Source organism: Aedes albopictus, chromosome 3, assembly GCF_035046485.1.
Source record: "Aedes albopictus strain Foshan chromosome 3, AalbF5, whole genome shotgun sequence".
NCBI lineage: Eukaryota > Metazoa > Arthropoda > Insecta > Diptera > Culicidae > Aedes > Aedes albopictus.
In genome coordinates, this window is record NC_085138.1 from 175,265,966 (window position 1) to 175,290,895 (window position 24,930).

The 24,930-nt window shown below is 39.0% G+C and overlaps 1 protein-coding gene across 5 annotated transcripts in view; it reads left to right on the top strand.

Annotated features, from left to right (window-relative positions):
• The window catches only part of LOC109403728 (protein couch potato), a 555,872-nt gene that overhangs the window by 130,305 nt on the left and 400,637 nt on the right, over positions 1-24,930 (top strand). For all 5 annotated transcript variants that reach the window (XR_009995724.1, XR_002128503.3, XR_002128505.3 and 2 more), the window contains exon 2: positions 12,487-13,163. Coding sequence is in view for 2 of the 5 variants with exons in the window: in XM_019676592.3 (XP_019532137.2) it covers positions 12,933-13,163 (231 nt within the window). In the remaining 3 variants the exon portion in view is untranslated. The remainder of the gene's footprint in view (positions 1-12,486; positions 13,164-24,930) is intronic.

Genomic DNA, 24,930 nt, shown 5'->3' on the forward strand with positions numbered 1-24,930 from the left:
CCATATCGTCTTTTTTTTTGCAATAGGGGCTGCCTTGTATTTGAGATTTTGAGATTATAATGGCAAATGATGAATAACTTTGTAAACTAACTTTTCACAAAAACCCGTTCCCAAGTTTGAAAAACACGATATTTGCACATTTTTATCAATTTTGTGTAATAAAGACACATCTCAAAATCAGGAAACATTACCAATAGTCATTGAAAAATAGTAATCCAAAGATAGCCTTGCAAGTCCGTTTTCTACATTTCTACATACAATAATCAAAGTTCGTTTATCTTTGTCATATGATGAGAAATAAGTGAACTTGTACAGGGTGCTAAGAGATTCCTAACTTTTATAATAAGTACATTCATATTTTTTGAGTTGTGCTTCTATTACAGGAAAGCGACGATGTCGTCGCTCTCATGCAAGAGAGGCACAACTAACACATCGTGAATTGTGACCCTAATACAAGATTGCATGCTTCAGCATCACGCCTTCATGGAGCAAACTTGTCAAAATTTCATGATTGTTTGTAGTTTCCAACTGGTGGCAGTTCTTTACCATTCCGCCCAGATTTAGAGCAATCCACGCAAAACGCTGCGAAACAAACGACGCTCAGCTACTTGTACGATCGAAACGGAGGCGGTTGACTTGCAGCGTGTAGGCATGTATCTCGCTTGCAGGAGGCGAGAAGTCGAACTTGCAAACATCACCGCTACGTTCCAACCGCATAAGTGACTGCATCAGCAGCACTGTTCAGTAGGTAAGGGAACAGATGTGCACCTGGCGAAATTATTACTCCGCAAAGGAGCAACCAACGCATAAGTGTGTCCGTTGAGAGACGTAACGGCGCACGGTGCATAGCGTTGCATCGGTTCCATCCAGTTGGCAGATGCGGTGCAGTAGTGGGGCGCTCGACTAAAGTTCTCAAGATGTGATCGATCGTCGTCGCCTATATTCACTGGGTACATCGGGCGTCGCATCGCATTGAAGTCTTCATTGGCTGCCGCGTTGTTTGTTGTCCGGTTTTCGAGTTATAAATAGAGGAATTCAAGTCCACGATGCGGTCGGTAGCAGCGGTGCATTACTGTTGTGCTATTTTCAGTGAACTTTGCCTCTACCGATTGGCAAATCGATGCATCTAATTTGAGTGATGATTTCTAATCATAGTGCTAGAAAGTGAAGCATTTTTCAAATTCAAACGTTCAATCTAAAGTGATGTTCTGGAGTTTTATTTTCTCTATACTGAGTCCTTTGTTCGGTCACGTTTACACGGGGTCAAATATTTGATAAGGAGTGTACTAATGAGTAAACATCTGTTTCACGCTAATGAACATTCAATCGAGACAAACCAGATGTTTAAGCATTGATTTGATTTTAGTCAAATATTTGACCCTGTGTACTAGCTGCCATTAACATTTTACGTAACACAAAATTTTACAATTTTAGACAACCCTCCACTACGTAAGAATTTCTGCCGCCTTGGAGCTAATGGACAGGTGATCAGGTATCACGTTATCCTCCATTTGGGAAATTTGTGCCATCGCCATACACATAAGCCTATTTCATCCTTTACCTGAGGGAGAATGGGACAAGGGATGGAATGGGGTAGGAAAGGGAATGGTGATAGGAAGGGGTGCCCTAGAAGAGGGAATGAACGCATAAGCGCAGCGAGAGCTCATAGCCCACACCACAACGGTTTGAATCAGTGCCCTGAAAAGGACACTGTAAAACCTATAAGAGTAAAGAGAGCCTATAGCTCATTGGAGGTAACTTGTGACGTCATGGGACTTTCAATGTGACATTGTAAGGCACGTCATCGAAAGCATCCTCAATATTCAAGAAATCACCCAAGTAAAAACTATGTTTGAGCGAGTGTTTTCTTGAAAACGTACACAACTTTGTGTATAAGAATCACTGTGGACATACCAAATTGGGAGGCATGTGAGTTCACATGAATAGGCATGTTAGCCAGACGAACATCACATATGTGATAATCAGGGATGCCATTCTGCTCCTAGAGATTTGTAGTAAGCAGATCTATTTAGTGCCCATTAAATCGATTCTACAGCTGCAATCCTCGAGGCAGAAGCTGGAGATTCGTAGCTATTAAAAGACTGGTTAATCAAAAGATATTTTGAACTTGAACAGATCAGAGTTCCATTCAGGAATACCGCTTGCGGTCCACACATACCACAGCAGGACAAAGAAGCTTAGTTATGGTATACCACAAAAACAGAATAACAGAACCACAATGAAACTCTTTTGGAGTAGCAATGAAAGCGAGTTATCCATAAAATGCGGTCGCAATCAATTAGTGCAGGTTTCCTAGTTTGTTGAGCAGGGACTCCAGAATACGCAAAGTTTGCGAAGGAACACTCAAAGGTGAAAAGAAAGTCAAATGAAGTCTCATCCGACACAATGCCAATTAGTCAACTCATGACAAATTCTGCTCATGCAGAGTTGGGTTAGGTGCAATTCTTTATTAAGTTATCCATGAACTGTACTATCTAAGTATTCCATCAAACTGAAGCATCTCAGCTACTTCAGATGATATAATCATCGTAGCACTACTGCCAAATATCAGCGAAAATATACTGAAAACAAGAGCTTGTTTGAAGGCATCCATAAGGAAAGGTTGAAACATACTGTTACCGTTATTCTAAAATATAGCAAGCTCGAGGCACGACAATTCATTTATAATGAAAGATGCAAAACTGGATTCACAAGGTAACCTATACAGAAGTTACCCTACGAAAATGAACTTTTTGAAGTAGAGCCACATATGATACACACGCTTTTTACGCTGAAAATTGATTTGAGGTTTCCTAGCCGTAGCAACTACCCAAACTGGACAGGATTACACTAATCACAATCACAGCACAAAAAGGAACATCAACGACAAACCAAATCAGTGTCAATTGAAAAACGCCAATGGCGAAAACGTATTAGGTGAACCCATATAGGTAGTAATCTAAGTCATTTACATCATTTGATTAATCCCGCCCTTAATTAGCCTCAAACTTGAAACTTAACAAGGGCAACTGATTATCTCGGGGAAACACAAGGTTCACTGCACCATTGCTCCAGTTAGCGCAGTAAGGGCGTAATACTGTGGAGGACGCCCTAATTCTTCACAGGCTCCGTTTGTACTTATGTTTTTATTAGAACCCCCCAAACCATTCATTCCTTGGCACGGTAAGCATAAAGCCGCATAACACCATGAATTAAGGGTCACCTGTTTAGTGGACTCTTACCACTGGATCAGGCAGTCCGTAGTGTTATTCTTAACTAATTGAGACAACCGCTACCGACACTACACACAGCTATCTAGGCTGATCGGGAAAAGAAGTATGATGGTAAACTTCTAAACAAGCCCGATAGCCCGAAATATTTGATAAGGAATGTACTACGTAACACTACGTAACAATTTCTGCCGCCTTGGAGCTAATAAACAGGTGATGCGGTGAGACCTGGTTTTCATAGCATTTTTGAAGGCTTTGACGTTCAGTGAAGATCTGGTACTTGCCGTCCACTTGCCGTTAATAAACCCGCCTTTCTAACTTTCCACGGACGCATTTTTTTTGGATGACAGACGACGGAAGATGATCTAGAATACCACTTTGTAGGCTGCATTGAATATTGTGACCACTCTTAACTTCTCACATTGTAAATGTTCAATTTTCCTTTCACAAAGACAGGTGACCCTCTTCTGCATCTTGAGCCCTATAAGATCATCTTGAAGTTCTGCTACAATACTATACTTACTAGTTCTGGTTTTGAACTGATGAATGGCATCCCTAACTTCCCTTTGCGTGGGAGTTGAACTATTACTGTGTTCTGCTTTATTGATGTAATCGTTTCTTTGCGTCATTCAGACGTTCAAAAAGTGCTGCTTCCACCTTTCAATTACCTCACATTCGTCCGTTGAAAGCATCCCGTCCTGCACACGTCTGCTTGCGACAGGAAGCTATTGCGGAATGCTTTGAGCTTATGGTAAAACTTCCGCGGCTTTTGAGAAGGACCTAGCAGTTCCATTTCCTCTTATTCTTTCTGGCGTCATTCTCCTCCCGAAAGGGATGGGTCTGCTGTTACCGCTTCTGTTTGTATCGTTCCACATTCTGCCGAGTTCCATGCTGCTGTATTACCGCCTACGCTGTGTTCTACTCACGTACCCGGTGGTCATCTAGACTGCGTTGTTTATTCCTGCACCTACTGTATTCTAGCTGTCATATCTGATAACGCTGCCTCAAAAATTCTGTGCGTATGCTGAAGCAACAACCTTTTGCTTTTGTTAATCTAGGTTGTACCGTGACAGTCTCCGATACCGTATATTTTTGATGGCGGGAAGTTTTGGGCACAGTTTGACCATCACCATGTAGTGACCAGAATCGATGTTAGTGCTACGATAGGGTCTGACGTCGGTAATGTCGGAAAAGTGTTAAGATGCATATTGTGTTGTTTTATTTTGTAAAATGTTTATGTTTTTTTTGTAGAGTAGTTTGTGATGCATATGTTTGTTTGCTGTTTCACGGTTTTAAATGATTATAAATTGTTGTAATCCTAGAATTAAGATATTCAATAAGACATAAGTCAGTTGAATCGTATACCAATAAATAAATAAATAAATAAATAAATAAAAGTGTCATCCATCAATCAGAAGGTGGTTCCATTTGCAGTGGTAATCTCCATCCATGTGTAACTATAAGAGTGGCTGTGTTGGAAAAAAGGCTCTGCTGGAATATTCCAATAGTTTGTCCGCATTCTTTCTCCTCGATTACCTGAACGTTCAAGTCTCCAGTGATGATCTTGACGTTGTGGTTTGGGCAACGGTCATATTTGCAATCGAGCTGCGTGTTCAATGCGTCATTGTCATGATTCCAGGGTGAAGGATGCGATGAGCTCACACCGATCAGGGTAGATTGGAGTGAAATGCGGCCTACAAGGCGGAAACAGGTCATTAACAAGGATTTTAAGGCGCGTAAGTGAGCGTGCTTCAAACATCTTTGCCAGGTAGCCAACACGACCCCCTGGGGCGATGCCTGCAGAGTAGTCATGACTAAAACCGAAGGACGTGTCAGTACCCCCAAAATACTCCCCAGAGATGCTGCAGACAATCGTGGGAACGTTGCTTGCGTGCCACGATATAAAACCATGGGCCCCCGTTTCCTATGGACAAACTTTCCAAAACGAGATCACACCGGTGATGAACGACGAGCTCATCGCAAAAGCGAAGTCGCTTAAGTTGCTAAACAATGCTCCGGCTCCGGAAGGTATGCTAACTGTAGCAATCAAGACGGCTATGGAGGCTAGCTCTGATATGTTCAGAATGGCTATGCATATGTGCCTAGACTGAGGCGAATTTACGAAGGTGCAAGTATTGTTTCTACTGACCAAACCCTGGATGCCACTTGGCGTCCCGTCGGTATACATACATATCTGCCTTCTGGACACCACCGGGGAACCGTTGGAATGAATCATTCTGTCGAGGCCTATGGTCTATACCGAGAAACCAGGTGACTCTGTGCTCTCAGATAACCAATTCGGCTTCCGGAAGGGTCGATCGATGGTAGACGCTTTAAGGCTATAACCAAAACACCCAAGATAGTGCTCCAGATGAAGCGAGGAGGAATCCGTTATTGAGCGGTTGTCACGCTGGATGTGAAAAATACGTTCAACAGCATCAACTGGGCCGCCATCGAGTGCACAATACACCGCCTAGGAGTCTCGGATAGCCTATGCCGGAAGCTACTCTCAGAACAGGGTGATATTCAATGACACCGAGGAAGGCGAGAGGAGCTACATCACCGCGGGAGTACCTCAGGGGGCCATCCTGGGCCCGGTACTATGGAATGCGGCGAATTGAGGCTCACACTTCCACTGGTCAAGCTTGCTAAGTATTTGGTGAAAACATTCGCGAAATGATGCGATTTTCTTTTGACATCGAATTCGTTTTCATCCTTCCTAGCTGTATCCAATCAACCTCCTATACGAATAGCACACGAACAGACTCGACGCTGATGAGCATTGTTGGCTGTTCCTTTTCGCCGTTCTTCGCTTCGTGGCCGTGCGGTTAGCGGCGTCAGTCGTCTAGGCGTTTCGTAAGCCTCGGAGTGCGGGTTCGATTCCCGCTCCAGTCGGGGAAAACTTTTCGTCAAACGGAAAATTCTCCATTGGGCCACTGGATGTTATGTGTGTTGTCCGTTGTCTCGTGTTGGTAATGTTCAGTCTGTGCAGCCTCTGGCTGAAGACGGTGTAGTGTCTTTTTTTTTCTTCTTTTTCTTCTTTTTTAATGATGTACTAGCACTGTTCGGCGCCAATTGTGTTCAACGTCAGCTGGGTCTAGGAGCTAAGCCTTAAATTCCGACGCCCAGGGAGACTTTCTATCCGAGGGAAGACGTGATCACGGATTTTATGTCCCAGAAAATCCCATCGGCGTCGACGGGAATCATTGCTGATCAGAGCACTGTTCAATCTCAAAAAATACAGTTGATAAGTTCTATGAGCAGTAAAGCTGGTCGGCTTTGCCGATGACACACAGTGGTCAAGATTTAAACATACCTGGCAAAAATTCCCAAATCTAGTAGTCTACTAGTGTTAGCCTAAATAAATGTATCAGAACGTGATTTAGCACTCTATTTCATGTTAATGGAATTTTCATTATTTGTCGATTTCTTCGAACAAAATCTGAACAAAATGAGTGTTTTTCATACAATTTGACTATACACATATCAACATGGTGCTATTGTTTTGGCAGCTCTTGGCAGTTGCATTTTTCCTTAACCGATTCTACACACATAAACGTGCATTTGAACGGAATATCCCCACGGGGAGTAGCGGGGAGCGTTTTCCCAAGCAACACAAGTGGGCATTAATAAGTTCGTATGATTTATGTACAACTACATTGTTGCGACGAGTTTGCGATGAAACTGGCAACACTGCAACAATTGCCTTTGCAGGCAGAACGGTACAATTGAATAGTTGTAAAGTAGAATAGATTGCGAAAAGATGGGGAGTTTGTTACTTTGGCCCGCAAGAATTGTGTACTAGAATGTAAGTTTTTTGAATTGTATCTAGCTTAATTTTATAGATTACAAATAAATTTCAGCTTTAAAGCTGTGTCTACGGAACACTGCTGTCAAGAAAGTATCTCTTCAAGCCGAAGAAACCGACTCCCAACATACATCGTAAGTTATAATGTTTGAACCAATAGTCTTATTAACGACTAAATTGCAACGAAAAAAGCGCAAGAGGTGGAGCTAATATAAAACATCAGTTTGTGTTATAAACAGTTTCATTATGCAACCGACTTATAACTAAGATACAACAAATGATCGGCTAACATATTCGACAACTAATCAGCTAGTCACCACACCACATTCTTTATCGTAAGTTGCCATCTTTTTTTCCTGTGATTAATAATCATGTGCACAAATATCCCAAAAATTAGCCTGAAGAAATACGACAATTTGTGTGCGGATCCGGATTTATTGCGGAAATAAACATTCTGGCTCCGTATTTCTTACGCCCTTTAGTGTAAATATAAAGTTGGGGGTGCAAATTTAGCATTTTGTATGAAAATGTTCGCCATATTCCTTTGATTGAGTGCATTTAGGCATCCCAATCAATGCACCAATAGAACGCTGAAAGTTGTATGTATATTCTCCTTCGCATAAAACCAAAGCAAGATGGATCTAAAATCTAATTAAAATAAAAAAAAAAAACTTACATATCTTAAAACAAGCGTCTCCGGGGTCCGATCCCTCCTGGCAGCAACCTCCCGTAGAACTCCGCCCTGATTTTCTTCCAGCAGCTAGACAGCGGCTTGAGCTGACCATACACTGACTTCACACTGTTTCACCAATATCGGATAAATTTCAATAGTTCACTGCAATATAATGCAAAAGATGCAAGCATTTCCTCATTTTGAAAACACAAATATCCTAACTACGGACAAATCATCACAAAATTTCACCCGACACTCGCTGATATTAAAATAATCCACAAGGAATAAGACTCACTCCGACAGCAGTTTGAGGTACCACTTTATGGTGAATCGTATACAAGTTTCATCGGCCGCGAGTTTGTTCGGACGGTGCCCAAAGAAACGGTTATATCGGATCAAAACACCACACGAAACGACGATGATTCCCGGCTCGGTGCGCGATTGTTTGTTTTGAACTGATAGGTAGACACAAGCAAAGAGAAGTGGAATGATCTGACAGATCGCAGGGCAGAGCAGTATTATACACGGAGCTGCCAAACTATCCAAATTTGAATTTATTTTACTCAACCTTAACCCTTGACCACCTCCCCCCGTGGCTACGCCAGTGATCGCTTATACTCACACAAGGTAGTTGCTATTAACTCCGGCATAAAATTCAACCCACAAGAGAATTGTTAAACCTAATTTTGACAAAAACGTCATTTACCCAAAATTGGCCAAACTGCCAAATAAACTTAAAACTTTTATAAGCCCTGGCATATGAAACAACCTTTAAATAATTCAATAATGAATTTCATAAGGTCGCTCTATGACGCAGAATCATCTCACAGTATGGCATTTGCGGGCGAACAGACGGTTTTACTCGTTTAGCCTTGTTTTGAACGAGCAGCATAAACAATGAAAGAAATTATCTAACACAATACGAACTTACTATAACATAAAATGATTGGCAAGATTATTTCCTAAATTGAGTTTAGGGTTTGTTCAAATATTACATGATAGTAAGGGGAAACGCAATATTCCGCTATAAGAATGCTGTACATTTTATTCACAAATATTTAATTTCCTACTGATCATTTTTATTTTTCATTGTGTATTTTATTTTTTTATGGTCCCAATACCTTTTTTCCATACTTTTTGCAGTTTGCACCCCTTCTGTCAAAAGTATTCGTTATGTTCTAAAATAGTTCCATGTGTTTATAGCAATAAACAAAAATGTTTTGGTTATTAACTGGTTGTAACTGAGATTGTTTGAAACAAGCAGATATATCTCAGTTATAAAATGGTTCCGCAAGTTTTTATTTCCAGAATCCAAATGAAAACATCCGTGATCATATTATAACTATTTAATAACTCATTGTTTCATGCAAACTTATTTGCAACTTGTTTGCAACGACGATCATTTCTACTTATGTTGCAGGTGCTACTTGGGCAGTTTTCGATGCCGAGCCCGCGGTCCTCCAGTAGATCCCCAGCCAACACGAAGTCGTATATGAGGTAGAATAGGATTCTAAAGTGTAGGTCATATGCGTACATGCCTCCATTTAACCGCGTGTAAAGTGCACGCATATCACCACCACTTTTGCATCCTAATCACCATCATATGCGATCGTGTGTTGACTGTGTCGGTGAGTATGAGGTTACTCCCGATGAAGTTGAGAGATCGGCAGTTCCACTTACCGACTTTCCTCACGGTAAAAGCGCTCAGCACCTAAAATGTGTAAGCCTTACTCATAAGTGCATAATTTTCAGACTACACCAAAAATGTGAACCCTTACACATTCACAAAAACAGCTCTTACACTCTTGTAGATGCGAAATGTCGTTATTTTTTTGTTTACCAAGATCACTAGTAAACCTAGTAAGATTGCCGTACATTTTTTTTGTGAATTTCACGATTTTGTGGACGCAGGAATTGATTTTGTGAATGTGTAAGGGTTACACATTATGGTGTAGTCTGGAAATTATGCACTTTAGTGCTGAGTGGTTTTAGCGTGCTACCGTAAGTTTTTTTTTATCCGCTGCTGTTGGTCTCGACCCGTATTATTCTGCTGCATTTTTTACAGCTCGCTTACAGGGCCTGACATAAACTCTCTAGCTTTCCAGACAACCAAGGGTTTGGGACCATTTGGGCTGGGGGATATATTTTAAGCACTATCCGTCAGTCTAATTCAATTTCATTTGCCTCGAATTTTTGCACACAACTAGATACTGGACGTTGTTTACCGTGTTCAGGAAATCCTATAAATTTAGCTGAGTTATAGCATAAAATGTCCAATACAGGCCCTCTTGCCCAAATGTTTCCAAATCCAAGGTGATAATCAAGTTTATTTTCGTCTTTTCTGCCTCCAGCAGATCAAAAGCTTTCTCTCGACCTTCACTTGATTCCAATAACATTAGTTGTATGCGGCCAAGACACACATCCAAGTTTGTGACGTAGTTATTATACATGTCAAATTGTTGTTGCACTCTCAAATGCAATGTTGAACAGTTGATTCAATGATGTCTAACGTTATACATAAAGTTGATGTCATGTTCTCTTTCCGAACACATGATTTTGCTCCAAACAGTACTGAACGCATTAGCAATACTGCTTATACCAGGTACATTTTCTTCATTGCATGATCTCGATGCGATGATTGATGTTCTCAATTGAATGTGTTTGATGGACTTTTGATGTATTTGTTATGTTAGCTGTCGTTCACGTTACACTAAAAAATTGACTAAGATTTTCCGACATAAGCCATAGTATGCATATTACCATATCAACATACTGTACGCTTGATATTCACATTGATAAAAAAAACTCATTTTGGCTCATTTCACCAACAACCGATTAATAAACTGCCAATTGAATCTGAATCACTTAACATTGCTTGTACCGACGATGAATAACAAATGATGACAGGAAAATAAGCTCCACTTGTTTTTAGGCACACATTAAAACCTCCACCCATCCCCAATCACGCAGAACCCCGGAGGTCGTGTCCTGCAATCGAAGGTCGAGTTTAATTTGGTATTAATGAACCATTTTAAAAACAGAATGACACCATTCCATCGTTCCGTCGTCGTCGTCGTCGTCGGTCGTTGTTTGTTCGATTTGGCTCTGTGAATCGACAACTCCCCCGAGTTGGTGAGGCGGGCGATGACGACAGTAGTGACGACGACGACAACGTCGACGCCTCACCTGTTTGGGATACATTTTTAATTATAAAAGATATTAATTATGCAAAGTACAGATTGGAAACAGGCACATCCAGCTGATTGATGTGGTGTGGCCAATCTGTGTGCGAGGGGATTCTGCCGCTCTTATGGGTTGGATTGCATTTAAATCAGCCACAAGTAAGGCGAAACATCGTATATGTAGGTGAGTAGTCAGCAGGGAGCGCAGTCAGTAGTGATTGTGCAAGGAAGGAAGGACGAGAGTTTTATTTTTGAAATTAGCATCGTCGTCATATACAGCAATGAAGGGGATGTTGTGAAGTGTTTTTGCAGTACAGATAATTATTATCTTCCGATTTTTTCAATTTTGATTTGGGCTGTGCTTCATTCTACACGCAGAAAAATAAATTGTAAACATAATTAAATTCTAGTTCAAATCAACCGATTTTTCAGTTTACTATAGCGACAAACTGATTTCTAGTTTAAACTGAACTGTTGCAACTGTTTGATAATACAAATGTTTTCATTTGACGAAATTTTTGACAGTTTTTTAGAACAAACAGAGATTTGGTAGTTTCAACATAAAATAACATATTGTTTTAAACGACTGCACTTTTGTGACTAACAAAGCCGGAATGTGATTGTGTTGGTGACGGCAGCTCCTGCGGCAGCTCGGAAATCTATTTTTAGACCGTCGGTGAGCGGATGGGGAGGAGAACGACTAAAAAAAGACAAAAAAGGCGAAGCCGATCAACTTTTTGTGGATGCTGTCGAGAGTACCTGCGCGTTATCCATCACGACCAAAGCTGCACTTGGTAGTTGGCGTGATGTATTTGCTGCACCTTCTTCGTTGTGGCGATGTTGGGGTAAGCATTTTATAGGTGTGTGAGTGCTTTCGGACCAAGTTTCGGACCATGTTTATGGTTTTTATTTTGTTGAAACAAATGAAATTTTTGACATTATATGAAATGATGGTTATCGGTCGTTTTTATCGATAAACCCTAAATGAAAACAATTAAATATAACTTTGGAATAAGTAAATTCTCAGTTTGAAAATCAACCATGCGTTTTATTGTTTTAAACAAGCGCCATTTTTCTGCGTGTAACTTGGCCGATATTTCAGTAAAGGTAGCTTCAAATGTTCTGATTTTCTATTGAAACCAGTAATATTCTAACCAAAAAGCTTGGATCAACTGCAACACAGAATAACAAAACCATTTTCGAAGATAATTTTGAAATTTCGAATTTTTCATTTTCCGTGATTTTATTCAAAATAACCACTGCAAAAGAATTTTTATGCTGAACTCGAGATGATTCGTCTTACCCCGTGTTACTCCAAACATAAAAATATCAAACATCCTTATGGAATACTCTGATAACGCTAATGAACGATTTCCAGGTGCTGTCGACCATGCTTTGGCATGTGTGACTAAGAGTGATGAATCCCCATACACATGCGGGCGGCAGCAGAATGTTTGCTCGGTGAAAAATAATTAATTATGCAAAACCTGATCAATGAGCATCAGTAATTGAAATTTTAATCAATGCTTCCAGCCGCAAATTTCACCCACATTTTAATTTATGTTTCTCTTTCGCTTCTCTTCTTCTTTCCAGAATCGGCACATGGTGTTCGATTCAATAGTGCGTCCATAAATTCCGTCACCATTTCGTCGACAGTGGTGAAACGAAGGCCAGCGCCGCAAATCACGGTAGCGAGCGCCCCACAAGTCCTATCGCCGAAGCGACTGTGCACGACTCCGCTGGCCGGTGGAGCGACGATTCCGGCCTTAGGTACCTGTCTGGTTTCCGCCCATCCACCGGCTTCGGCTGCCGCCGCCGCAGCCGCCGCAGCACTGTTGCAGCATCATCAAGCCCAGGCGGCCCAGCATCATCAGTTTCAGCAGCAACAGCAACAACAACAGCAGCAACAGGCTCGGCTTCAGAACCAACATCACCAACAGCTGCTAGAGTCGACCGGCGGCACCGGAGTTCCTACTTCCGTGCATCAGCAGCAGCTAGTGTCCGTTCCGCTAGCAATCAGCACCAATAGTTCACAACCAATGTTTACATCACCGATCGTTGCCCAGTCTAATCCGGCTGTCAGTACACAGTCCATCAACGGATCATTGAACGTGAACGCGGCCAACAATAACCACAACCTCGGACAGACGCAGAACAGTCTCGGCAGTGCGGCGAAAATGGACAACTCGATGGGACAGATGACACCGATGGCCCCGCTAGCCCTCTCGCAGAGCATGGATTCGGTCAACACAGCCAGCAATGAAGAAGAGGTAAGTGGGGATTGAAATAATGGGGAACGTTATGTTGTGAGGGGTTATGCCCCATCTGTGCGATTGTCGTAATATTTTAGTTTGTATGCTGATTTTATGATTGTTTTTCGTCCACCATCGCCTTGAAATCTTGTTAGCTACAAAGAAACTTTGGACGATGCTCCTCCCTCCGAGGGTGTGAGGTTTTCCTTAACCACGTTTCTGTCCGTCTGCGAAGTCGTCGATCACTACCTGGCGCTTTGCACTCAAAAACTCCGAAAGATTTTCGGTCTATCTCTACGCCGTTGAGATCAATAAAAACTCGGGGAGCAATACGACCATGTGGTGTGATGATAGTGCCATTCCTCTGCACGCCAGATATCCTAATCGCTCCTTTGAGTGTAATGTTGAACAGTTAATTTGAAAGAGCATCACCCAGCCTCACTCCATCCAAGGTCACAAACGAGGTAGGAGCTTTGTCTTATTTTTTTTTTCACCGAATCATACGCTACTTTTAAGGTGAAACATCAAGAAATCCCATTGCAATTTTGCAAACAAACTTTAGAGGCATAAATCTGACGAACGAAGCATCGAATCAAGCTGCACTTGTTTATCCTGGCTTTGCTCACTTGCAAAAAGAGGCAGCTTTTCCAAATTGAGTGTATTTTTTTTACGAATTTCCAAGATTGGTGCTCTTGAAAACGTGAGTAGGGGTCCAAGTCGGCCATTGTGGCAGCCATATTTGTATTCTCTGAAGTTTCTCCTTAAATCGATGAACAGATGGTGAATCTGCAAGTTAAACTCCTGAAAATTGTCTCTAGGATCATCCGCCCAGGTTAAACATTTGATCCGTCGTTGATCGGCCCTAGGGGCCCTCCATATACTACGTTAATATACAAATCGTGATTTAGGGTAAAGGGGTATAATGCGCCCCACCGGGGCAAAACGCTCCCCTTCATTTTCTAGCGATTCAAGCGCTTTCCACATGCGTCTTCGATTAGAAATCTTAAATATTGAAGAATAAGCCATCAAGCTGGTCCGTTAGTTAATTGGTACAGAAAAGCAATGAAAATATCAAAAAGTCTGAAATCGAAGCTTTTGACGTAATATTTTACCTCTTGTAAGCTGACTTCATTGTAAACGAAGCTAGCTCTATTCGCTTGGGTAATTTTGCAACTTTTTATGCAGTTAAACACTTGGTAAAAGACCCTCCTAAGATAAACATGTGGTGGAATTATTCTTTGGCACAGTTTTATCAGGAACTGGACGTTTTTCATTTGATGGGGCGTATTGCCCCGTTTGTTTTGAAAAGGCAGATTTTGGTACGTTTTCAAAAACGTTCCAAAGCTTTCATAGTCGCCCCTCCAAAGGCAAAGTTCGCATGCAACATTTCACTGGCTTTAGGAACAACGATATGCAGTGGACAATAGATGGAATAAGGCGCCAGTTTTAGATATATCAGGCCAAACATGTCTTATCTGCAGAAGAGAGGCTCTCTTTGGTTTCTCTCTCTTTCGTTAATATCTCAGCTGTTTATTTGAATTATATTTGTCTCCTTGCACAGAACGATGGTCAAAACAATCATCTTTTGATTTGTACTGCAAAAGTAGTTGAAAAGTGTACCATTACATTGCAATAATTGAAAGAGAAAGGGAAAAAAGAGAGCCTCTGAAATGCAGTTAGAAATGTTTGGCCTGATATTGCCATTTCTGCTTCAGGGAGGCATATTATACCTGTTTACCATATACCCCCTCCTCCCTCCCGTGGACATGCGTGGAATTTGTTGACCCATACCCCCCTCTATCGTCTATTTTTTAGATGACTTTGATATGGTGGGATCCAAAAAACTAACAAAAAATCTATTTTCATCGCAAATAAAACAAGAATAATATCGATATTTCTAAAATACACAGAATGTAATACACTCTATTTAAACGTTAGAATTCAGACTTCATTAGCTATGTAATTGTACACAGACACACCACATTATAGCTTTAGTTACTCACACCAACAAACACAGTAGTGCACACGAATACCATAGAGAAAAGCGAAAAGCAATAGTGATCGTTCTTGGGTTAGGTACTTAATTCCGGAGTGTTAACTTTGGACCGAGTTTTCTTCCCGATTTGGCTGCGATTTTGCGAGAGTAAGTGCACTAGAACAAATCGCATGGGAGGATACTAAAATATCGAATACAAATTTTATCATTATAGGGCACTGCATGAAATTACTATTTTTTTCTATCTGTATTAACGAGATTTTTAGCCCTAGGCTAGTTCATCTCGGGACCCACGTTTAACTTCCCTTCCGAAGGAAAAACCCACATTTTGTGAGTTTGTCGGGAGTGGGATTCGATCCCAGGTCCTCGGCGTGATAGTCTAGTGTTCTAACCATCACACCAGGTCCGTTCCGCATGAAATTATCTCCTTCTCTTTCACTCTTACAGAAAAATTAGTAAACAACAAGGCCAAGAAACGTCAAAATCCCATACAAAATCAAAACAATGCAATGCCCTATACAGAAAACTCGACCCGTGCGACAGATACAGGTTCTACCGAACCACACTGGACGAGAGCACTGTAACTATTGGTAAAAATATTTTTTTTTTAAGTTTTTAAAAGGAAATTATGAAAAAATAAAACCAATAAAAAACATTTCCAAAGTCCCTGAAGAAGGTCCTAAGCGGACCGAAACGTCGGACAAAATAAAATAACAGCGTTTTTAATTGTCACTGAGAAGCCACAAAACATCAGTTTCCAACTACAGTCGATCACACCAACGCTACTAACTATGCTCACAACTCGTACTGGTGGCACGGACAAATAGACGTAACACTCTGAAAGTTCCCATAGTACCCCGATTTAACGATCTATTTAAAAAAATTGATAGTTGGCCTCCCGGCCATCTGTGGCGCTTGCATCGTTATTGTTCGAGTTTGACGTTTGCTCACTATATACCGCCACCTAGTTAATGGTTGGCCAAACTCAAAACTTTTAGAATTTGGCGAACTTGTTTCCGTGATTATATTCAATTGTCCCGTGGATGCATAAGGTAGGAACTTGTGAGGACCATAGCTATGTTGGAAGCTCCTTCCAGGTTATTGACTTACTACCATGTTGCAGCCCTCCGTTCCTATTCCTGTACATGTCGGTTCGAGACACGAAGTCGTTCCGAGACGCGTTGAACCTGGTATACCTTCCGTGTTTCTTTTTTTTTGCCTTTCTCGTACACCAAAGTTTACTGAAAGGCTATACAGGGGATAGACAAAATGATTGGGACAGGCAAATTTTTCACTTTTAAAACAATGTTCAACTAGGTGTCGCTTTTCGAAAAGTGCATCAAATATTCTCAAACTTCAGCACGGAGACAAATTTGGTTCGTTTGAAACAAAAATATTCATGTTTATTCGGTAAACTGATAAAATATTTAAAACTAAAATATTAATTTTTAAAACTAACTCAATTACATATTGATTTCTACAATACCCATTGAAGAGCCCCCCGTTCCGCCGTCGAGAACATAAAGAAAACTCTCAAGTTCCAGCTGCAGCACCAAACAAGATTTCCTCTTGCAAAAAAGGCAAGTTTCACCAAAAGTTTCCACAAAATCCCATTGATTTCTGGAGCGTATGTTATCTACATAATGTTGGCATTGAAAGTGCCACGCGGGAAGTGGGTTTTCCTAGAAGAGGAAATGACTTTGTAAATTTAATTGGAAAACAAATATTTCCGTAGGGCCGACCTGCCACAAAAAAAACAAAAAATTTACATGTGTTAACATAACCTGTCAGAAGATGCATGTTTGTTTCAAAAATGGATTGAATTTACTTCAAATGTGACGTTCGATTTGCTCCAAACAGTTTTATTTTTGTTGCCAGAACAAATTGACAATTTCTTTGAGTTTACCTGAAATATTTTTGATTTTACCACACAGCTAATCGCGTTCGGTAATTTTTACCGAAATCTCAACCGCTGAGCGTTCGGTAATGGATTTTTAACGAAATTCTGTAAAAAAATTACAAAATTTCGGTAAAATGTTATCGTTTATCTGTCAAACTCTAACGAACTTCGGTAAAAGTTACTACCTTACCGAAATTTTCCTGTAAAACAAACTTAACGGTTGAGATTTCGGTAGAACATTACCGAAGTCGGTGATTTTTTCTAACTGTGCATGCTTTCTTCTGCGTGAGTTGTGTATTTGAATTCGAAAAAGAACCGGCTATTCTGCACGAAGTTACGAAGAGTATAGAAAAAAGTATAATTATTCGATAGCTAACTTTCAGCTGTTATATCTCCGGATTCAATTTTCGAATGCAATAAAATGTTGACCATTTATGACTCATATATATGAGCAATGAAAAACTTTTTACTTTACTTAAAATTCTTAAACCGGAAGAAAATTATAGCGATTAGATTATTTTTTCTAATAAAACACCAAATTATCCAAGACTTCAATATCGTTTCAAAATTCAATATGCTAATTATAGTTCATGAAAATTTCCTGTAATTTACTTGAATACAGGGAAGATTCATTTGACGAATTTCGCGCCAACTCGACCAGTGGTAGGCAACACCCTCTCAGAATCGAATGAAACTTGGTGGGCATAAAGACTAGGTTTTTATAAGTAACTTTGCATACTTAAATTTTCGAAAATTTTTAAGAGTAACATTTGAAGAGGGCCTAACTTTTTTTCGAAGAATTTTTTAAAATCGATGTAACTCAAAAATGACAAGACCTACAGAAAAGTGTTGTATGGGGGACTTTTAGAGAATTGTCCAAGCTTTCATGAAAAAATATTTTAAAAATTCTAAATACATTTTTACACGCTAAAAAATATATTTTTAAAATTAAAAGTCAATTTACAGAAAATGCCCACTTTTTTATGTTTCGAAATTTTTTTCCAAGAAAGTCAATATTGTTGCCTAACTTTCCTCCATACATCACAAGATGGGCACTTTTAAGGAAAAAAAGTTTTTCTAACAAAAACTTTTTCACGTTATTTTTTTAGCGTGTTGCGCATTAACTCGTACAGGATGTATCAAGAATCCTTATACCCATTTAATAACACTCAATGGGCATTACAACTTTGTTTGATTGTGTGCCTTCTTTTTCTTGGCGTTACATCCCAACTGGAATAGAACCTGTTTCTCAGCTTGTTTTGATATCTGAATGCTTAAAACAGCATTCTGTTTGCTGAAATTGCATTATTGTGTGCCTAGAACCAGTGAACTAACATCATTATTAGAAGCGAATGATAAAGAATCGGTTTTATTTCAACAATGGCTAACCACTGATCGATGCAATTTGGAAACTATTACTAAGACTATAGACGAGTTTGTTCCGTATTTTGTAGAAAAAGTTGATAAGCTTATAACTCATGATTTCATTTATAAAGAACAATCCTCATTTTTGCGGGATAAAAAAGTATCTCTTAAACAGGGTGAAGTATTAACAATTTGTGACTTTTCAGAAAATTATTCATTTATCATTCAAAATTCAGCTCAAGGTTACCATTGGAATAATTCTCAAGCTACCATTCACCCCTTTGAAGTGTACTACAGAAAAGAAAATAAGTTGGAAAACTTGAGCTTTATAATAATATCTGAAGTACTTACACACGATACAACAGCAGTTCAGTTATTTATATCAAAACTGCTGGATTTCATTAAACAATCGATTGATTTCTCAAAAATTACTTTCATGTCAGATGGAGCAGCAGCTCATTATAAGAACAAACAAAATTTGCCAATTTGTGCAGTTTTCGGTCCAATTATGGATTGGAAGCAGAATGGCACTTCTTCGCAATTTCACATGGCAAAGGTCCATGTGACGCTGTTGGAGGTACTCTCAAGCGAATGGCAAAACGAGCAAGTCTTGCTCGAGATTATGGAAACACAATCACAACTCCTCGAGAACTGTATGACTGGGCAGTTAAACAGTCAGATATACATATAACATAATTGAATTTCTGCTTTATTTCAAATGAACAATATGCAAAAATGACGGATGAACTTGAAGAACTATACGCATACAGTCACGTAAAAACAATACCTGGTACACAAAAATTACATTCATTTGTGCCAATTTCTGAAAATCAAATTGAAGCGAAGAAGTTTTCGAATTCAAAAGATAATCCAAAAAAGTTTACTTTGTTTCAGATAGACTAAAGATCTAATATTCAAAAAACGTTACAATAGAATGTATAAAAGAAGGATGTATATATTGTAGAAAAGAAAATTATTGAATACACATATACATATGTACATATTTCATCAATACACAAGCGTTTTCATTGATATAAAACCCTAAAAGCAAATTTGTCTTGAGCCCATTCCAATATCAAGCACGTTTTCAATGTCAAGCACGTTAAGATATTAAAAAAGTAGTTGAGCCCATTAAGTTTTAATGGATTGTCATTAGGATTCTGGATACATTACTGTACGAGTAATGCACAACACGCAAAAAAAAAAATAAAATGAAAAAGTTTTTTTAGAAAATTTTGTTTCCTTAAAAGTGCCCATCTTGTGATGTATGGAGGAAAGTTAGGCAACTATATTGTCTTTCTTGGAAAAAAAAATTCAAAACATAAAAATGTAGGCTTTTTCTGTAAATTGACTTTTAATTTTGAAAAGATAGTTTTTAGCGTGTAAAACATTTTTTTATATTTTTTTAATATGTTTTCTTGAAAGCTTGGACAATTCCCTAAAAGTCCCCCATACATCACTTTTTTGTACAACTTATCATATTCGAGCTATATTTTTTTGTGAAAAAACCGGGTAATGCGCAACACGCTAAAAAAACTAACATGAAAAAGTTTTTGTTGGAAAAACTTTTTTTCCTTAAAAGTGCCCATCTTGTGATGTATGGAGGAAAGTTAGGCAACAATATTGACTTTCTTGGAAAAAAATTTCAAAACATAAAAAAGTGGGCATTTTCTGTAAATTGACTTTTAATTTTAAAAATATATTTTTTAGTCCTCGTCTATCCCGCCCGCCGTGATTAGTTTCTTTGCAACCCGAATGGCAATACCATTCTTCAACGCAGTGCATCCCAATCGTTAACCGCTGGACGTTGTATTATTTTCTAATTTATTTCTTTGGACAATGTATTGAATTGATGTATTTCCATTACATGTACAAAGTGACAAGACGTTCAAATGGTTTCTAGGTCCTATTTTCTGTCAAGTATTGCACCACATATTGCCAAGCCAATAGCTATCGAACAGCCCGGAATCGCTGGAGCAAACAATCGGTAGATGATTGTTTGTCGGGAATTTGTTACAACATGTAATAGTTTGATAATTCGTTTGCAGCTTACGAGGGTTTTTATCCGGTTGCTTATCTAAATGCAATTGATTTAATGTTGATGATTTTCGGGGAAGACTGTATTTGACTATAATAAGCAGAAGGGCTATGGGTATGGGTAAGCTCGGGTATGTAATAAGCTTTTGGAATGTTTGAGAGCCACTGTTTCAGTAGTAGGGGGAATGCATCAAATGTCACATTTAGATCATTTTGAGTGAACAATGTAAAAATCAACAAATATAGCATTGATAGCATTAAGTTTTCTTCTAAATTTTGGTATATGGGACATGGGGAATAGCTAAAAATATCTTGCGAGTGAAGATTTCCATAACACACCTGAAAATGGTTTATGTGCCTGGTAGGGTATGTGCACCTTTTTCAGACTATGCCCCCTTGTTCAACCTATTCCAAAAACAGACGATTTAAGCACCCATTGATTCCGTTTTTTTGTAATCATGCATTCCAACTCCTAACAAAAAAAAAATACAGAAATAATTATATAAAAAACTAAACAAATAGCGCTTATTAGCTTTGTTTTCGATATAATGAAAATGGGAGCACTATACTGAAGATGGGTTCCATTCTCCTATGTGTTTGTATGTACTTAGGTTATTGAATTCAGAATAAAAAAATCCTATTCGTAGCTGAAGACATGCATCGCGAATATTTGTACGTTTGCCTGACATTTGTTCAAAGAACACCTCCTTGCATTAAATCTAGAGTGTAATGTGACGAAGTGCAATTTGAGAATGGATTCACAGTAAAAAAAAAACATTTTTTAGTAAACCATAGAAAAAAATCTGTTTTATTATTTCGTGATTAATTACCAATCGCATCATTTTACCAACAATATTTAGGCACATTAATTTACCAAGTTCTGGTGAAATATGTCAATAGATTTTTGACAGTGTCTCCGTAGCTCACTGGCGGTGTACTCGATATTTCACGACACATCCAGTAGTGGACGCTTCAGGTTCAAACCAATAATCGTCACCACCGAGTGGAAAAGTGCACTCTAATTATACTGCCACTACCGGCGGCCGCTGGGAGCTGTTTTCTGTAAATTGACTTTTAATTTTAAAAATATATTTTTTAGCGTGTAAAAATGTATTTAGAATTTTTAAAATATTTTTTCATGAAAGCGTGGACAATTCTCTAAATGTCACCCATACATCACTTTTTTGTATATCTTATCATATTCGAGTTATTTTTTGTGAAAAAAAAACGGTTAAAGAACTTTTACTCTTTTTAAATGTTAGTCTAGGTTAATTTTGAAAAAACAAAATACGCAAAGTTACTTGAAAAGGTAAAGTCTTGAAACCTACAAAATTTCATAACATTCTGAGGGGGTGCTGCCAACCCCGAAGACGAGTTGGTGCGAAATTCGTCATTTATTAGTTTATCGTTTTTCGTGATTTTTAGGCTCCCCTCCCCTCTCTGTCACGATAATCTCCTATACATAATACACAGCCCCATCATGCGACACATCAAACTGCGGCGATTTTTGTAACTTTTATGGTTGACGAATTTTGTATGGAAATCAATATTTACTGGAGACCAAAAATTCCACGATGTCTGCCCTAAATTCAAAATGACGGCCTAATATTCAAGATGGCGGCTGTTTAATAGAGTTTTGGGCTCTAAACCCAAGCAATATGGGTCGGTATATTTGGTATGGGAAAAATGTCCATAGTCCAAAAAGGCGATCAAAATATCCAAGATGGTGGTCTAAAATCCATGATGGCGACTCAAAATTCAAGATGACGGCTGCTAATGGAGTTTTAGGCTCTGAAACCATGCCATATGGGTATATGTATTTGGTATGAAGAAGTATCTGGAGTCCTAAAATGGCGACCAGATTTTTCAAGATGGTGGTCTAAAATCCAAGATGGCGACTCCAATCTCAATATGGCGGCTGCTAATGGAGTTTTAGGCCCTGAAACCATGCAATATGGCTATATTTGGTATGGGATAGATGACCAGATATAAAAAATGGCGACCAGAATTTCCAAGATGGTGGACTTAAATCCAGAATGGCGGAACAAAATTCAAGATGGTGTTTTTGTTAAATAAATGCAAACGTCAAATGCCAGATAAACAAAATGATGTCTGATGTGAAATGGATTATTGTTAAGCATATGAAAGTCTGATATTCATCAACATGTCACTTGATTTTTGTTGAAATTGGGTTTCGAAGGCACGAGAAACGTGCCATCACCGCTTGGTGGTTTAATTATTTTTTTTTATATTATATCTATTATCCCCTTAATGCTGAAATTAGTTATTGAAGTGTGTGGAAAAATGGCTAATAAAATTGTCATAAAACAATCACTAGGGTGTTTGTTGTTCAACTTTTGCATTTATGCATAGTTGGGAAGATAAAAACTTTGTTTGTTGTTATGTTTGCTCAGATTCTATGAAATTCTCAAGATTATGCGAAATTAGTTATAGCATAAATGGCGTGCTATGTCTATGCGACTTACACACCACAAAGCTCCAGTAATAGGAATAAATTTTAAATTGTTCTGGTAGTAAAGAATTAAAATTACTATTTTTCAGTAAATTTTGGTTAAATTCATTCGAGTGAATTCTAAGACTCTGAGGAATCATACAATCGCAACTATCAGTTACGAAATCGATTGTTTTTTTTTTTAACGCATTACACGAATTTTGTAATAGAATCTCTTAAAATCTTTGAAACTGTGGAGCTTTGTATGCATTCAGAATGCTTTATGTTCAATCTAATTTTCAAAATCGAGCATTCCGAATAACACTTTTGTTTTTTTTTATGCGTAACTCATTATTACAAATACACTTATTTTGATCATTGTTTCTCTAATCCGAGATGAACCAGCCCAGGGCTGAAAATCTCGTAAATAAAGATAATAATAATAATAATGTTTCTCTAAACAGAAACAACTATTTCCTGAGTTTTGAAAGTTTTCAGACGATTTATTAAGATGTTGACTGTTTGTGAGTTATTCTGAATTTTTTTGTACAAATCTACGATCGGGAGTTTGCATGATGAAAATTTACCTTCTCAATCTTTCTTAACCTTCCGTAACTCGCGCGGTTGACTACCTGCGTCAGCACCACGCTAATGCTGAGTACAAAAAGCGAGATTTTTTCAATGTGTTGTACAAAATACAACAGCGCGATCGTTCGAGGGTTAATTTGCCGTCAAAATCTGGAAAATTGTATTACTTTTGAACCAAATTAAATTTTGAAACTGATTTTAATGATATATTTATAACTAATATTTTCATTCCTGTATAAGCGAATGTTTGTTCGTGCCAATTCATTTTTAAGATATGCTTGAGGTGACACAGTCTATTCGAGTGTATTAAACTGACCGTAATACGGACTTCCCTACTTTGTACAGCAACGTAATTCAATTAATTTTCTTTCACCGCCAATCAAAGCGCTCAGTTTGATGTGAAATAATGGTACACAAGTGGCGACTCTCCGCATCGAAACCAAACATTCATAATCTCCAATTTTTGCCCATCTCAAACTGTCCGGCATATTGCTTGTTCCGTCCAAAATCGAAGGATTATCTCCCATCCAATCTAAATTAATTTCCGTCATCAATATGCAGATCCCACATGCAGTGTCAGTGCCGTTGTATGTTGTATGACAGTAACGCAAAAGGCCTGCCATTGCCATATTGATGGTGTGCACAGCGGACACCCATAATGTAGGTTGAAGTCCCCAACTACTGTCTGCGTATCGCCCCGTATCGATATTAATTACAGACACTAAGTAACGTATTCAATCTGTTGGTCCGGCAGTAGGGATTAGTGGCTGTTCGATGTCGGTTCCCACTCAAAGCCAGCTAGACGACATTGAACGATGCGATGCGATGGTCGTCGTCGCTGATCGAATTAGCCGGGTAGGCCCCAATCGTCGCCACCGAATGCCACTCAGAGCGTCACCAGACAGCCGCATGTACCAATAATCATTGCGCTGAAATAAATATTTCACTTTCAATTGGCAAATATTATTAAATCTGGTGGAAAATAAATTCGCTATGAAGAAGGGAACGGGTTGATTTCACGCGGATTTCTAGTTGAGAGGGGGGTACAGCAAGAAGAGCCAGTAAAGATGCTTTCACCACTTACCGTACCATAGTTCCCTTCCTTCCCCACGTAATCTTCTTCGGCTCGTGTGGATCGTCGCCTAGAATCGACTCCGGCACATTAGTGATTTATTTTTCACAATCAGCTATAAAATTGAAAAATTATTTCATTTTTCATATATTTAGAAAATGAGCGAAGGGGTTTAGTCTTCGGATCATATTGGTGTCTATATTTGCCATTGCGGCTGCACAAAATTAATTGAACCTAACAGACAGCTCACAGCTTGGTTCCCTTGATCACTTGCTACTGGCACTTGCTTCGCCTATCCCGCCCGCCGTGATTAGTTTCTTTGCAACCCGAATGGCAATACCATTCTTCAACGCAGTGCATCCCAACCTTTGACCG